The sequence below is a fragment of the Ylistrum balloti genome, unplaced genomic scaffold (genome assembly GCF_031769215.1).
Source record: "Ylistrum balloti isolate Yb309-2 unplaced genomic scaffold, AGI_CSIRO_Ybal_v1 Utg370208, whole genome shotgun sequence".
In the NCBI taxonomy this organism is placed as follows: Eukaryota; Metazoa; Mollusca; class Bivalvia; order Pectinida; family Pectinidae; genus Ylistrum; species Ylistrum balloti.
In genome coordinates this window covers 2,142,569-2,160,508 of record NW_026782179.1, presented here as the reverse complement: position 1 = coordinate 2,160,508, position 17,940 = coordinate 2,142,569, and the positions used below count along the sequence as shown (strand labels likewise).

Genomic DNA, 17,940 nt, shown 5'->3' with positions numbered 1-17,940 from the left:
GACGACACTTCCTCCCGTTTCCGCGAGAATTGAATTAAAAACAATATATTACTGCTTTGCAATGACATCATGGATGGCATACATTCTAATACTTTAAAAATCACCAAAATATTGCCTTATATTGGTGTTTTGATTGAATTTTGGAAAAAACTTAGCTTATCACGTGACTACCAAGTAGAATTCAACATGGAGGACGGCAGACGTTGCGCTTGGAACTGAAAACATCGGTTTGTTATTATTCCTATTCGTTGTGACTAAGACATGCGCGTATCGTACATGTAGCCTTTGCATTGCAATATTATTTTTTATTTCAACCTAAGTGGCTTCTTCACAGTAAGTTTCAGAAACAAATATGATCACATGTAGTTAATGTGTTAGGACTTGAGTCGTGATCTCCAGTCCGACTCGAGATGACTGATATGTAAACAAATAGATTTCTTCATGGACAAATAAACATAGCATACATCACAATAAGGATTTCTTAAATTCTTTCACGCTTATTGTTTTTGGTAATATTTATTTCAGACAGATTGACAGAGTGATATGATCAGAGAAGACTTAAACATTTATTTATAAATTAAGAACTGACAGAAGGCGTCATCATGCATGGTGGAGGCGGAATGATGCTTGTTAATGGACAGGGATACGGTTCAACAAAGAAATATGGAGCAGGTTTGGAATGGAATTGATTATATTATCACTACTTTCACCATTATGTCCAGACCTAGACAAGTCAATCACCACTGGACACAGAAGATAAAACATAGAGATTCTGAATGCCAAAACTTTTCATTCCCAGCACATTTCGAAACCTCGTCGTTTCACAACTACATCAAACAAGATGATTTACAATTTAAAGAGACAGAACAATTACTTTGATGAGTGTACTCAGGTTTTTATTAATCATTTTGAAATATTCACCTTACCATTGCTTGAACACAAAACAAGTTTTTTCGTTGTTTTAATCTGAATACTTCTCAACAATTTCAGTTATTGTTGTTTAAGCTTAGAAGGAACATGTTATGTACATTTTCAACTATATTATAATCACATACACTTGTTTAGTTATTGGCAGTTGGTCAAATGACATCAGCAGATATTGATTAACATCAGAACCTTTGCTCAAACACCCCCTAAGAATAGCAAATATTTACAGTGTTATTGTGGTGTTGCTCTTTATAATGATATTCAAATCTCTTCAATATTACAAAGGTAGCATTTTTTTGTCGGATTCTGATTATCTTGGTAGTTGGAGAGCTTTTCTAATTTGAATTTTGGAATGAGAACCAAAATCTAACAAGTGTTTAAATCACTTTTACGATTCGAGCACTGGTCATGTTAGTCAAAGTTGTCTGCCACAAAGTTTATAAGTCAAAAAGTACATCTGAGACAACATCCATAAAAAGGTCTTAAATTTGTTTTGATGTATAGTGTGAAAGGCTGAGAAGAAAACCTTGGCTAGTTATAGGTTTACTTTCTTTGGCCAAAAAAGAAGTTGTACACACAGATCCTTTTATAAGTACTGGATGGATCTTTCTCATATTTCAAAAGTCAGTTCCCCTTTGTCTCTAGTTGTGCCCATTTGATTTTGGGACTGCTTAGAAAAACAGATTGATTGGCAATCAGCTATTTGGAATTTGACAATGACAGTTTGTTATCACTATTTCTTGAGAATTATTGATGATTTGATCTTCCCTGTGTAGGTTACCCATGGGCCCTAGTTGTGCCCATTTTATGTTAGGACTGATTAGAAAAACAAAATGGCCCAGAGACGGCTATCTGATTTTTGACAATAAAAGTTTGATATCGCTTTTTCTTGAAATGTGCTGGATTGCTCTTTCTCAAATTTCCTATGTAGGCTTCCTTGGTCCCTTGTTTTGCCCATCCAATTTTGGGACTGATCAGAAAATAAAATTCCTGAAGTAACTCTCTTGGATTTTGAGTGAAAGATTGCTATCGCTGTTTCTTAATAAGTACTTGACTGACCTTTTTGAAATTTCATATATAAGCTCTGGTTAGAAAAACAAAAAATTAAATTTCATTAAGAGCAAAAATAGAGGAAAGAAGAGAAAACAAGGGAAAAGTTCTAACTTGTAAATAACGAATAAAGATCACACAACAGGGGCAACAAGATCCTTTTGAGATCTGTTTTTAAAACAATGATTATATGTAAACGGATACTGTTCTTTGGTTTTTACCATGTATTATAAGGTATACACAAATATTTTGCATAGGTATGTTTATGTACTCTGAAGTTATTGAATAATGAGATTTGGGAAATTGATGTGATTTGGGTCCTCCATCATGATCACTGTATAACATGCCCCTACCGGGTAGAAGAAAAAGCACACAAAAATATACTTATCTATATACATGTATTTTCGATTCAAGCTTTTTATTAATCATTTGTTACAGATACAAAATCAAAAAATCATTATATGGACAATGTACGGCGAATGAGACAAATACAAAGAAAAAGTAAGGAACGAGAAGCAGAAAGCAACAAACCAGTAAAGGCATTGTGGAAGTCTGATAAATATCGTGATATTCAGTCCCGTGTGAAGGGTGACATTGAGGTATGTAAGCCTAAGATAAGAACCTTTTTACAAACAAATTGTTTAGATAATTTAACTGGTCTGTTTGAAGAATTTACTACAGGATAAATACTTTGTGTCTACCATAATTGATCTGATTCTAGATATCAGGGAATTGATATGATTTACTTAGGTATGCTTTAGGAAAGTGATGCTAAGTTATTTGCCGATACAAAATAATTACAAACTCGCACTTTGCATTTTCAAATTCCCTTTATACTTTCTCATTACACTTCCCATTAATAAAGGATGGATATAAAGTAATGACTTTGTCTTTGTGTCCATCCTAGTGATTTTTGGAACTCAAGTATTGGAGTCATTGGTTTTGATTTTCCTGTGAGATTCGCTCAGATTTTGAGAACCTAATAGCTATATCTCATCAAAAGTTTTGAATTGGTGCTCTTGACTCACTAGTAAAAATTCCTACATAAATTACTGTATCAATCCATCCCTAACACCAGATTTAGTGTATATTCACAATATGATATCACACCCGTTTTGATATTAGAGGTCACCAGTCAAAGTGAAAGGTTACTATTGACTTTTGAAATGGAAAGCTTGTGTAAAAGAGATGAAATGAACCTCATATTCACATCATAGGACTTCTACACCTGAATAGATTTTGGTGGTCATTGACAGATTTCAAAGGTCATTGCTTGCATTTGATCCCCATTGTAAAAACTGTTACACAAGTTATGCCCCCACAACTAATATTATAGAAAATAAAAAAGTTGGCATCTGAGATTGGGAGGAACACCTCATCTATATAAGCCTTTGCAAACTTTTTGTATTTAACAATGTAATGACACATACTGTGAGACCTAGTGAGTCACTAAATGGTGGAAGTGTCCCTATCTTTGGTTCAATTAAACATTGATATTAGAATATAAAAATAATGTAGTATAATTTTCTTTGCCAAAATCCAGTTTTTGTTTGTGTGTGTGTGACAAGTGTAGAGTGGAGACTCCCTAAATGTATCACTGGTTGATTTGTACAGCAAACAGCCTGTGTGACCGGTGAAATAATAAAAATTCATTCTATCAATAATAACACATGACGTTTGCTTGTTTCAGCGTGAACCAGATGCACCTAGACCACACTCTGCTTGTTTCACCAGAGCTCATTCTCGGTCAGGCCCATCGGTTAAGTTTCCATCTCGTCCTAGCACTCCAGAAGTTAATGTACCTGATGAAAAACTGACAGTTCCTCGTGCTAATTCAGCTGTTGATGTAGGTTTATATGTATAGTCAGGGCTCTCACACCCCATTTTAGGACTGGGGCCCGGGGCCCTTAGAATTGGGAAAATAATGGTGTTTTCCTTAGAATTGGGAAAACTTGGGGTCTAAATTGGGAAAAAAAGATACTATTTTGCATTGGGATATTCAGCCCAAAATCTGACAGATCGAGAGCCCTGATAGTACGACATTGTACACATTAGCATTTGCTTTGTAAATATTGACAGATGATGGCAGAGTTTGCACTAAACAATTTTTAATCAATATCCATAGACTACAACAAAGCATTAAAAATCATGCTTTTGTTTAAAAGTGCCATTGTAATGACATAAGTATGCAGGCATATAGCTACCTTGGTATACATTAGTTTTCTGTATTACAAAGATTGAATCATAACTGCATGGTAAATATTTTGGGAATTTTACATACTTAACCATCATCTTATTCTCTCAGGTCAAGATGACAAGGAATAACTTTGACTTCATAAAAATTAATGGTATGAATGCCAAAAGGGTTCCTATAGTGAGGAGTCCAAGCCTCACAGCATTAGACGACCTTAAGAAGAGCAGAGATGAACAATTTACACAGAATCACAAATTTGGAGAGGTTCCTAAATAGTATGTTTTGTTTAAAAAAAAATATTTATTCGAGTTATAATTAGAAAAAGTCACTGTAAATTAAACTTTGTGAGTTTTATCCTATCCTTTTATAATATTAACTATGGCAACTTTTCATTCTGTCCAAATTTTTTTCGTTGTTTCCAGTAGTCAATGAGTCATCCTCAAATATGTGGGCTTTTTTAAAATCTGATAACTGGTAATTTACTACTTCAGCCTTCAATCACGCAAAACACAATGGAAAAAAGAGGAGGAGGATCGTATAGCTAACATACCAGACCCAGAAATGCCCCCTGGTCATAGACAGTTACCAGAGACTGAGAGGCGTACAACACTGAATCTGCTGATAAAAAGTAGGTCATTTGATATTTTCTTTTATAAAATTGGATTTATTGTCATAGTGACCAATGAGACATGATGTTTCAGATGTTAAAGAGAAATATTTGCTCCATAAATTTGGATTAGGTCCTACTGAGTAGAGGTACCTGTTAAATTGTCTAGTTAAGAAATCTGAAAAAAAAAATATATATATATATAAACCAGTACAGTAAGAGATAACGATTTTTGTGAACTTGACAAAGAGTCATCAACACTAAGTTTATTTCATTAATTTGCAGAGGAAGAAGAACTAGTGCGTGAAATGTCGGCATTGCCTTTAAGAATGGACACTTTTAGAATACGTTCACAAAAACAAGAAATTGAGAAAAAACTTGCAGAAGTAGACGAGGCAAAAAAGATATTTTCCAGATCAAAGGTGTTTGTGAAAGTGGACTGATAGCAGGTTTTTGGAATCAATTTGTTTTGTACTTCAGTGTTATTGAAGCCAGAATTCTGTGTAGATACATGTATTTATTTTGTAGATAAACTTGACATTGTTAGATTTTATTTCGTACTCACAGTTTATTTTCTAGATCAGACATACCAAGTGGATGGCTAATCACTTGCTAAAAATGCTTGTAGACCTCCTATCAGATATGCATTCACTTTAGTTAGTACAAGTCTTAATTAATTTAGCATTCCGTCCGTTAAAATTTGAAGGACCAGGCAGGCTGTAGATGTACTGTCTGTCAAATCTTCCTGAGGTTTTACTTAATATCGTTTTGTCATGGCTCAAGATACTTAGCTAGAATTAAGTATATGGCTGGTTATTAACAAGTTACAGTATCTTATTCGACATCCCACGCTTTTTTTTTCCTCGCCCTTTGATTGTAGAAGTTTTACAAAAGTTCTTTTGTTTGTCAGGATTTTTTCCTCATGCCTACAAAATAATTACTCTTCTTTTACCTTCTGACGCATGTTGCATATCAAAATGTCTGTGGAAGTACTAACCTTAAACTTTTGGGCGTTATTGATTTTGTATTAAATCTGTTAAAACGTGATTTTATACCATGTACTTTTGATTTCTTTTCCATAATACAAAAGGGTAACATCCTTAAAAAATCCATATAGGAGGTAAATGGTAGCAGTGCCAATATCTTGTGGGAGTCCCTAGGTGGCATGCTCGTTATTGTTTTGGTTTTTGTCACCTTGCATTAGTTGCATTAATTTTTTTTTTGCCCATTTCAAATTTAGTCGGTGAAACTTAGTAAAAGTTGTTTTAAGTTACAGATAAAAGACAAACTTTTTGTTTGAAAGGATAAAATAAGACTTTTTTAATACTTCCAGGCTCTGATGAAGACCAACATCTTTGGTTTGGAGAATAGTTGATGTAATATTTTGATATTTTAGTGTCTCTCTTTTTAATTGAATCATGTTGTAATCATTTCCTGACATTACATTGTTCTATAAATGTATTGAATGAATGATAATGACCTTTATTTTTGATGCTGTACTGATTTTGGATGAGTACCAGTATGTATAGATATGTCCCCCAGACATACGTATAATGTGCCTGTTATTGTAGCTCTCCTTTGTAGACATAAACAAAATAGTATACACTGTAACTATTCTTACATGGCATGGGTAGTTGTAGCTCAACATCAAAACATCTTTTGGGGGAAAAACCCTGAAAGGAATAAATTAACTAAATTGTTAGGTACTACTAGGGTTGGGGGAAATGGAAAATGTATCTTCCTTTATCAATATTACATGTTATCAATACAAAGTATGCTGATTGAACCGTCCTGATGTTGATTGGATGAACATTGTTCTAGTATTGTTTAATTGCCTTGTTAATAATGATGTTAAACTATACAATAAAAATGTCAGTATTTGAAGTTTGACCAAAAAGTCAGTTTTAATAGTGATCTTCAATCAGTTGCATTCAAACTTTTGTATTCTATTAATACATATTACATGTACACCAAGGAATGAGGTAAGCATGTGATTGGTTGACAGATTGTCTAGTTTACTTACATACACAATACTGATTCAAAAGGATCTGTACAGCAGATGTTTAAAAATTGGTCCTTGCTGATGAATCAACAAAATTAATTTTGGACATGTATATCTTGGTGAGAGAATTTGTATATAATCCACAGTAACAGTGGTAATTACAAACCATTTGATGTACATTTCTGGACAAAATGAACTTGTATCATTGTTATGCTTTACTGAACTTACTTCTGAATTCATTCCAGAGTCTCTTATTTTTTTGTATATTTTTCAGAATCTTGTATTCATTGGTTGTTGACAGAGACCAACGAATTTTAACATGTTTTGTATTGTTGACTTACTTACAGCAAATCTATTTCATAAACATTTCATATGAAATAAATGATATTATAAGTAGAGAAACCAGGCTTCCTTTGTATTGTTCTTTGTTTGCTGAGATTTATCTATATAAATTTCTTCAGTTGACCCCTGTGACCTTGACAATGGGTCAAGGTCATTTCTTTTACTTTCTTGGACTTCATAAAAGGAACATACTGGCCAAATATAATGATTCTAGGCCTTCCAGTATTTTGGAAGAAGTCATTTAAAGGTTTTAACACATTTGACCTCTGTGACCTTGAATATGAGTAAAGGTAATTTATTTTGCAAACTTTGTTGGGCTTCATCAAAGGAACCTTCTAGCCAAATATAATGATTCTAGGCCTTCTGGTATTTTGGAAGAAGTCGTTTAAAGGTTCTTACACATTTGACCTCTGTGACCTTGAATATGGGTCCAGGTCATTTCTTTTTGCAAACTTTGTTTGGCTTCATCGAAGGAACTTTCCAGCCAAATATGATAACTCTATGCCTTTCGGTATTTCTGAAGAAGTTGTTTAAATGAAAAGTTGATGGACGACGGACAAACAGACGGACGACGCGCTATGGCATAAGCTCATTTGGCCCTTTGGGCCAGGTGAGCTAAAAATGAGATATTTTGGCTGAAAAAAAAAGCTTTAAATCCAATGATCTTAAACATAGACTGCAGAAGTTGTTGTTTTGGATAGAATAGGTACAGCTGTATTGGATTTTGGTCTGTCATGTCAAGTGGTGAAATTTGTTAATGGTTTCATCTTGATTTGAGTTCCATATTGTCAAGATAATTCATATGGAGTGACAAAAGAATGTAGACTTGATTCCACAAAACTGAATACATGGGGGCCATTGACCCTTAATTCAATCATAACTTGACCTTTTTATCAAAGTTCACATGAATTATATGAAAAATAAACTCTCTCCTACTTGTACTTCATTAAAAGGTCTATTTATTCTGGTTATTTCTAAGGGTAGTCATAAAATGTTCATAAGATTTTACAGTGCATCAAAACAACCATCATAAAGAGTACAGGCTTAACTGGACATCTGATTCAGTTAGTTTATAGCTCATCTGGAGGATGGTGTTGATTTGTCAGACAGGAAATAAATACAAGTTTGCCAATGTAAGGTAATATTTAAGAGTTTTAAGTCATGATATAAGATTTTAATCCATCCAATTCACGATACTGATATCATATTGTACCAATATTTCCATGAACTGAAGGAAATAATTAACAACCTGTTGTTAAGCACTCAATGAAGTGGGGATATTATTGTATTTGGGTAATTTTAGTGAGGGAATAAAAGAATATTTGTGTCAAAGTATGTTTCATAGTTCAAGGTGTATCTTATAAGGCATATCTTTGATGTCTAAAAATCAATCCAGTACTTCTCCAGAAATGGCAATAACAAGAGCTGTTAAGGAAATACTGAAAGACTTAAGCGATTTGCACATTGAATAATAGCGGGTTAAAAATAGACCATGTACATCATGTGCACCAAAATTAATCAAACCATCACCTCCCACAGACACTCTGCCTCACTGAAGTGAACCCATACCCTAAGTATGAATTTCCAGAGACAAGAAGTGTCAGAGATGGGACCTTGACAGACATTTTCTTCAAGGTAGGTCAAAGGTCAAAATGTAGGTTACGATGACCTCCTTTGCTACACAACACATAGACTGTCTCAGACAGTTCCATCTTTTAAACTAGATAATGTCTGAGAATGCAAAGTACAACTTTTTCAAATGAGAGTATATCTTAATGGTATCAATCAGTTTTATCAAATCAATATTTTATGAATTATAGTATGAAACAAAGGAAATGTATGTCCCAATTATGTCAAGTAGCTTGAACCAATGAAACAAAGGAAATGTATGTCCCAATTATGTCAAGTAGCTTGAACCATTAAAAGATTTCCAAAAGCCAATCTGATGTTAACAAATGTTTAATCAACATTAGTAGAATTAAAAGTAGTCATTTGTACTAAAGAATTTCAAGAAATGAACAATCACATTTTGAACTTGCTTACAATACTTTACATAAACAATTGTATCTGTCATCTCTTCAAAACTATCAAAAGCCACAAAAACTTGTATATTCATACCACTCTCTCATGATGTTTAACTAGGCACTAACTTGTGTTCAAAATATAAACCAGCAACCATTACCATGATTTTTTGTATCACTACATAGTGAATATATCAATAACAACAAAACTGATTCCTCAATACTTACACAAAATGTTGTCAGGTCCAGCCAAATTGTATTCAATGTTTCAGACTATCGCATGACAAATGAAACCTCATGAACGTACTTAGCCCTTTGAATTACACATCTTCAAATAAATACGATACCTTTAAGAATCATATCTCTTCAAATATTTTATAAGTATGAATTTATACTCTCAGCATTAACCACAGGAGAGTAATACCACAATCTTGTGAACTTGTTTCAGACAGTTAGAAAAGAAAAACCTTGAACAGATGACTAGGGGGAGTATATCCATAGTTTATATAAATACACCAATTTTTAAGCAAACAGCAATGACAGGGCTGTCAGAAGGTTATGCTCCCTGATTGGGACAAAATTTATGTGTGAGAATGGCAGTAACTCCTAAATTATGCAAAAGAGAGAGACAGTTCTTGTGCACAGCACTTCTTGTTGAGATCTATCTACATAGGAAGTTTTATGTTGATGCCTTAATAAAATGTTTTTGTTATGCTCAGGACAAAATTATGACGGAGAGACAAATGGACGGACGAAGCAGCAACAGCATAAAAATATTCTCTACATTAATATATCTGACATTAGAACAGTTAACGTGATTGGAATGAAATTAACTACCTCTGATATCATCTGATTACTAAACCTAACCTTAATGTTAGAATATATTCATCAACCATGTATTCATGTTTTATTCCAACACAATGTTCAACAATTTGAATACCATATACATAACTGTTTGAAAAAAAATACAAGACTTCTCATGATAAAATATTAAAATGTTAAAAAGTTTCTCTTAAAATATTGTTCTCTGTACAGTATTTGGCAGAACACACTCACATCACAAGTTTAAATTCAATGTCTTCTCATTTCTTAAAATAGAAAAATATTTTTTTCTGATTTATTTTCATGTTGCTTTCTAAAACAATCTGAGCAACTATGTGAAATGACTGGTAATGGCTGTATGTATTAAGCACACAAGCAGGGTTGACATTGGTTTTTAACTTAGAAAATTTCAAATATCAAAACATTCAGAAAAATACTCTTTATGCATTTCAATCTTCTTGTTTGATCTGAACATAACATTATATATCAGCTTTGACAGATGTCTGAAGTAAAAACTTGGTAATGGAATCCGATACAAATCTATGTTTGCTTTGGCATTAACTCCCTGCAACAGTCATTTAGATGGTATTTCAGTATATACAGATGTATGTACCATACATAAATACATGGCTATCCTGTTGTTTATCAGAGAACTTACATATCTATAAACAAAGATAACAAAAATATAATAAAGAAATGTTTCTAGACTCTCCTATTATACTTTGAATGTACAACAAAGACCATGGAAATAAACCCTGGATTACTGTTAATCACTTAGATTTTGCGATTTCTTTATTTTGCAGACTGATCCCTTCAGACATATTTATGATCAATTATTTCATGAAGCTATCTAGAAACTACTTTAAATTCACAAATGATGAGCTATTAGAGACAAGAACTCTGTGAGACTCCCATATCAGTAACCAAAATAAAATGAATGCTGTCCAGACTTGTTTTGTACAAATATTGTGAGTGACTTGAAACCGTAATTGACGCGTATCAACGTAAAAATAAATCCTATGCAAAATAAAAATGATTTACAGTAACCTAAGAATGATACAGGATGTCTTGTCTGCAATGGTCACAAGAATTCTTGAACAAGTGTATACATATGAGAAAAGAAAACTGTTGCAGTTTTGAATTTTTTTGGTCACATATGATAAAGAATCTCCTGCAAAATCCTAACAGGTAAGTCACAAAGGAATTTCAAATAAAAAACATCAGGTGGCAACTTCAGCAGTTAACAACAATCAAATTTTCTTAAAAAAAAACAATACAATCATCAATATATCCATAAGTACATTCATCAATACTACCAAGTTTTTATAACTTATAAACTATCTATAATATATGAAGCATTTTTTTGATTTTTGAGAATTTTTTAGCATCACTGTAATTTTGGATCATTATAAAATTACAAAATGACAACACATGCACACTATATAATAATCAATAAATATTCAAATTAAAATAGCTGAAAAACATCAGAGATATCAAACATGATACACCACTAATATATTGTGAACAAGATCCCCATTGGGCCTGCATTGCTCACCAGGATTGTTCAGTGATTTGAATATATATTTATATTGAAGACTGATATTTTATCTACATATGTAATCTAAGAACCACCTAGCAAATATTTTTCAGAGAAATAGCAATAAGAAACTTCAAATACCAAAATAAAAAAACTGTGACTGATCACTTTGTTTTCTTGAGCATAAAAAAATTAAATGGGCACCTGGGAATATGGGGAACTTATACAGAAAGTTTGAAAAATGATCTTGCAAGTGCCCCTCAAGAAATAGCTATAACAAACTACACCTGTCAAAATCCAAGATGGTTGCCTATCAGCCATTTTGATTCACTGATCAAACTCAAAATTGAATGGGCACAACTAGGGACAGATGATAACCTACATATGAAAATGCTGAAAATATCCCATCTGATGATATAATACAGTTTTGAGAGGAAATGAAATGTACAATACAGCTACTATTAAACCAATACAAGACAATTGGGAAAATTACAGTACCCTTATGAATGCGATATTATATGCCAAACAAACTTTGGCTTTTTGATGTATTTCAAAGGTTGAAATGTAGGTCAGTGGCCTATGACCTGATACATGAAACAATGCCAAGGTGATCCCATACCCCAAGTAAGTAGTTCAAATGACAAGTAGAAAAGGAGACAGATCCTGGACAAGTTTGTGGAAAGACAGATCAAAACAAAATAGAACTAAGTTCCACCCACTCCTGTTTTTAATAATTCTTAAATGCCACATATCCAATTTGGGAAAATACTGGGGTACATACAAATTCTGATAAAGTTCTATCCAGTGCTCCTCAGTAATAGCACTAACATACTTTTTAATCAAAATCAAAGATGGTCACCTGTCAGTCATTTAGTTTCCTGATCAGTTGTAAATCAATTGGACACAACTAAGGACCAATGGGGATCTACACATGAAATTCCTAAAAGTCCATCCAATACTTTTCAAGAAATAACAATAACAAAAGCTCAAATTTGAATGAATAAATACTGAAAGCAAAATTGTTGCTTTCTCACTGGATAAGATATTTTTTCGTGAAAACATCAAATAATATTTGGATATTTTGTTGTTTTCTGTCTGAAGACCATAAAAATTATGATCATGATCAGATACAGTAGAGCTGTGAAAATTATTTAATCTGACCTTATACAAAAACTAAATTAAATGGTAACACTATACAACAAACAGGCTGTAGTCCTTTATATTTGAAATTGGAATCATTATGGGATGCTTAACAAGATGTTGGAATATTCAATATCAGAAAGTTTTCATCCAAATTACTGTTTTATATTACCCTCTATTTATCATACAATGTTTTATCATTTGTTCAATATGCCACAGCAAGTATGAGAAAGGTACCAAGTCATATGACATTGATTGAAATATTAATCTTTCAGAAAAAAATGTTCTTAATCTCAAATATTCAGTAAAAAGCAAAGATATCTCAGATGGACCAAACTGCTTGTATTCACAAAAAAAGGGTAGGAGTTCAGTGCAAAAAAAGTTATCAAGGTTCTGGATAATCTCTCCATTCAGGAAAACAAATGCAGCAGTCTGTCTGTTATGACACTCTCATACACAAAATACATGAATGTGACAGTCTTGCTTCGGACATGTACTATCAATTCTACACTGCTCTCCTTGGGTTTATCGCAAGGGAGAAAAGCACAATTCTGGATAATCACTGCCTTCAGAATAGTTCCGATTCCTTCTACCTTGGTACCTATTTCTGGATACATTTCTATTCCCAGAAGATGGAGGAGAGCTCTTCCTCTCTAAATCTCTCCTTTTCAAATACCTGCAAGTACCAGGTGACATAGAATGTCTCTCTCTGTTCCACCTGTCATGCTCATTCCTCTCTAGGAATTGGTTTTCATAACTCTCACATTGTTTGTCACAGTTGTACACAACAGTGTCCCTTTTATAGGAATGTGACAAGTAAATATTTGCACAAGAGTAGTCAATTCTGTTTGTCCTTCTAACAGAGACTTCCTTTCCTGTCCATTCTTCATCTCTGCTCCTAGAACTACTTCTAGATCTACTCAACGAACGCTCACTGGAAAATCGACTGTATCTTTTTGGAGGAGAGTTGCCAGTCATGGAATACCTATGTTGCTGTGTAGTTAACTTTCTAGAGAACTCTTCTTTCGGATTCTTGGAATCTGAGTGATGCAAATTTCTCTCAAAAGCACTTCTGGCAATGTTTGTCTCCCTTCCATTAGTACCTCCACAAGAAAGTGGGCTGTTTTTATGTTGAGACTGAAGGCAATCTTTGTTTCCTTTCATCCCAGTACATCCTTTGTAATCCTGAAATTGTATTGGCTCAGAATCTTTAACAACCTTCTTACAAACAGTATCTGAAGATTTACGTTTTTCAACTGTGTATTCCTCATACTTAAGCACTGGTAAATCAACTATTGCTTTATCCTCTCTTTTCTTTGAAATGCTTGTGGCTCTCAATCGAGGGTCTCGAGAACAAATATTATCACTCTGTTCCGTGTTCAAATTGTTATCAGTTACAATCCCATCTTTCTCTAGTCTGACAGTAATACGTGGTAAGATGGGTGATATCGAATCAGATTTTCCCATTTCCACAGGATCAAGACCACAGTCATCTGTTTTGGTTTCTACAATTGGCTTCTCATTTGCTGTTTGCTGATACTGTACACTTGTATTTGATCCTGGATTCAAGCCGTCAATGTTTCCCATCCCAATTTTAGTATCTTTGGTTTCAAAGCCAGTGGATGGATTTGCCAAATTGACTTCACTTACACTCTCAGTATTTTGTCTCGACATTTCATTTACTTTGGTTTCAATACTTTTTTTCTTGTCATATTTCTTGGTTGCAACAAATTCAATGAAAAATGGAGGCAAAGGCAGATCCTTCATTTTTCTTGCTAATGCCGATTTTGTTTTAAGATCCTTTACAGATCTGGGATCCTTTGGTGGATCATCATCTTGTTTGTTAATCAAAGTTTTGGGTATATGACGTGGCTTTACTCCTCCTTTGAGAAGTGTTCTTCCCTCAAACCGATTATTTCCATTCTGTCTAGAAGCAGCATCTGGACTTGAAGAGGCAGGACTAAATTTAGGTTCATCACTGCCCCAAGATACCTCAGAAGTGCTTCTTGTTTGGGATGGTACATGAGCAGTGCTTGAAATCTTATTCTTCTCAGAGGGAGGTAAAAAAGATTGATGTCCCATTTCTTGGTGGATAATGTTAAAAATTGTATGCAATGCTTGTTTGTCATCATCCTTTTGAGCCATTGCCTGGCATTGTGTTAGCAGAGTGGAAACAAGCTCAGTTTCTTCCTTCTCATTTTGACTTGTTTCTCTACTTTCCTTTAGTATTTCCTTATAAAATCCAGTAGGTTTAACAACATCGCCAGTAGGCTTCATATTCATTCCAGGAATTCCAGTATCCTCAGTGATTTTCGTACCATCTCCTGCATCACTTTTATCAAACATCTTGTTGAAAAGGTACTGCTTTGTTCGAGACAAATCCTGAGGGTCATTCAAATGGTAACATTTGCTATCAGTACTATCAAGGGTTAATGAACAATTCTGGGATGATGCATTTCGAGTCTTTGGTGTGAAAGGGCCATGGAGAGCCAGTCCATAATTACTCATTACTGGTGTTTGAAATGAAGTATTTGCAACATGACCAGGGTAATATCCATAAGGGAAATTGCCATTTCCATTATATACTTTACCATGGGAGACAGCACCGCAAGGATTTTCCTGTATAGGTGTGTTGGGTAACTTATCTTGCACATATGGAAGTCTGTTTTGAACAGAAGGAACATCTTTATACAAAGGATCAGTGGTCAACATCCTTTTCTTTGTCGGTGCCATGTACTGATTGGAAGCAACAGGAGATGCATGTCTTTTCCCAAAACCACCTGTTATGTCAAACTGTTTACTTGGAGAGTGGACAAAAGGTTGTGAAATTTTGTCCTGATTACTTGGTCTTGCCTTGTTGACAATACTTTGATTTGCAGGAATAGATGAAAATGAACTTTGCTGATTAATTGGCTGTCCTCCAAATCCAGGTTCGTTGTGGAAATTGTCTCTTTGTTGTTGACCTTTTGAAAACTGGTTTCCTCTCTGATAATTGTAGAATTTATCCCGAGTGTCATAAACTGTGCAAGGGTCATCACTGGAGAAAGTATTTGCTCCATAATATTGCCGAAAATTAGTCCCACCAGGCAGTTGATTACTTAGTCCGAAAGTGTTGCATCCAATTGAATTTAAAGTATTCTGTTTGAAATTTGGGCTAGTTTGGAATCCTGTTTTCTTATCAAAGTTTAAACTAGTCTGAAATCCTTGTCCTTTGTTCAGATTAGGACTTGACTCAGAACATATACTCACATTTGTATTGGTCTCAATACTGTGGATATGGCTGTAGTTAGGACTGGTCTTGAAGTCTTGTCCCTTAATGAAGTTTGGAGCAGTCTGAGAATCTGGTTTCCAGCTGTAAAATAGACTTGTTTTACAGTCTTGTCTTTCACGGACATTTTGCCTGCTTTGCAAGAATAACCCTTGGTCAAATTTTGGACTTGTATTAGACCTTTTTTCACTGTTGAAAATTGGACTAGTATTGTTACTTTTGTCATTGTTGAATGATGCAGTTGAATTATAACCTTTTCCTTTGTTGAAATTTGGACTGGTCTTTGATCCTTTCCCCTTGTCAAAGTTTGGACCTGAGTTGAAACCTTTCCCCTGGTTAAAATTTGGACTTGTCTTTGATCCTTTCCCCTTGTTAAAGTTTGGACCTGCCTTGAAACCTTTTCCCTGGTTAAGATTTGGACTTGTCTTTGATCCTTTCCCCTTGTCAAAGTTTGGACCTGCCTTGAAACCTTTCCCCTGGTTAAAATTTGGACTTGTCTTTGATTTTTCACCCTTATTGTATTTTTTAATTGATTTGTAATTAGAATCTTTTCCCTTGTTAAAGTTTGGACATGTACTAGAACCTTTTCCATGCTTGAAAATTGGACTTGTCTTCTTTGCATATTTCCCCTTGCTGTAATTTGGACTGGTATTGGAACCTTGCCTTCTCATTGAATTTGGACTTGCAATGTTCATTCCAACATACCCATTATTGAAACTAGGCATGGGTTTTGCACCGATTGCTTTGTTAAATGGTTCTTTTGCCATATTTTTGGGTTCAGTATAGTTCCCTTCATTACAGCTCTCTTTCCCTGACTGAGGAATTCTCATTGAATTTGGATTTGCCATGTTCATTCCACCATATCCATTATTGAAGCTAAGCATGGGTTTTGCACTGATTGCTTTGTTAAATGGTTCTTTTGTCATATTTTTGGGTTCTGTATAGTTTCCTACATCACAGCAGTCTTTCCCTAACTGAGGAGTCTTTCTGATGCACTGGGTTCTATTTTGGTTCTGTTTTTGCTGTTCCTCAACTGATATCAGATTGACAGCTGCGTTTTGTGGTGAATGGTGTGTAGAATTTCCTTGAAGCCAAGCGTTATTTGAGTTTACTTTCACGTCACAAGGTTGATGTGTTTCAGATGATAAAGCGTCCTGGTTTAATTCAGGTAAAGGCTGGATATTCACATCTTTTTCAGTCTTTGTACATGGGATTAAGGATTTCTGCAAATTGATCTTCATCTTAGATTCATTTTCTGTGACAGCCATAATTGCTGCAGTGCCATTTGACACTGAATCATTTTGAGTATGGTGTTCCAATACAGAGACATGGCTGGCTATACTCTCATTCCCCTTGCTTGGACTTGTCTTATTCGGTTGACTTTTAAAGGGAGTATCCAAATTTTCATTGTAATATGCCTTTTCATTCATCTTACTGCCCTTTTGGGGCTCAGCATGCTTTTTATCAATGTTTACTCTAAGTTCAACTTTAAATGGTGTGAACTTTTGACAGGCAACAGGAGCATCATCAAACCTTTGTTGCACATCAGAAATTTCCTTACTTATCATTTTTGCTTGTGACTCTCTGTCATACCCCTCCGAGCGTTTCCTCACTACCTCTGTAATTTGCAGCTGTAGCTTGCTGACCATTTCTGAATTTTTCTGAGCCTTATTGCGATAGTCAGCTAAAGGTCCAATGGTCCCAAACCTTTCTGACAATGAAAGCTTCTTCTTAGGTGGATGAGTCATGGTTCCAGTGGGGGACAATCCTGAAAGCAGAAAGCAAAAATAATTCTCATATCAATGTGTACTATATTTGAAGCTTTCAAACTAAACATCACAGACAAGAAAAAACCCTGAAAATTTTTAACATTTTCTCTATGGATTTCTTTTAGATTCAGATACTTTACTTCTTCATCGCCAAAACTGAAGGAGGAGAGGAGAAATGCATTAAGCACCATTATCTACACAAACTTCAGAAAATTGATACCAAAGCAAATCACATCTTTGACATTTAGTTCATTCATAATA

At 34.3% G+C, this 17,940-nt stretch overlaps 2 protein-coding genes across 2 annotated transcripts; one reads left to right on the top strand and one right to left on the bottom strand.

The window, feature by feature from the left end:
- Nucleotides 1-174: 174 nt before the first annotated feature.
- LOC132551598 (enkurin domain-containing protein 1-like) lies at nucleotides 175-7,181 on the top strand. The gene is made up of 7 exons (XM_060215757.1): nucleotides 175-227; nucleotides 526-672; nucleotides 2,416-2,576; nucleotides 3,668-3,823; nucleotides 4,283-4,446; nucleotides 4,663-4,799; nucleotides 5,064-7,181. Exons 2-7 carry the CDS (start codon nucleotides 603-605, stop codon nucleotides 5,219-5,221), a joined length of 846 nt encoding a protein of 281 aa, XP_060071740.1. The 5' UTR covers nucleotides 175-227; nucleotides 526-602; the 3' UTR covers nucleotides 5,222-7,181.
- Nucleotides 7,182-13,167: 5,986 nt separating this feature from the next.
- On the bottom strand, nucleotides 13,168-17,658 carry LOC132551653 (uncharacterized). The gene has a single exon (XM_060215828.1). The coding sequence runs from the start codon at nucleotides 17,656-17,658 to the stop codon at nucleotides 13,168-13,170; it is 4,491 nt and encodes a 1,496-aa protein (XP_060071811.1).
- Nucleotides 17,659-17,940: the final 282 nt, after the last annotated feature.

Bases quoted from the DNA above. Each gene is read 5' to 3' on its own strand.
- LOC132551598 (XM_060215757.1), top strand. From the start codon at position 603: ATGCATGGTGGAGGCGGAATGATGCTTGTTAATGGACAGGGATACGGT. The intron at 2,577-3,667 runs GTATGTAAGCCT...TGCTTGTTTCAG, and splicing joins GTGTGAAGGGTGACATTGAG to CGTGAACCAGATGCACCTAG. The intron at 4,447-4,662 runs GTATGTTTTGTT...TTACTACTTCAG, and splicing joins TTTGGAGAGGTTCCTAAATA to CCTTCAATCACGCAAAACAC.
- LOC132551653 (XM_060215828.1), bottom strand. From the start codon at position 17,658: ATGACTCATCCACCTAAGAAGAAGCTTTCATTGTCAGAAAGGTTTGGG.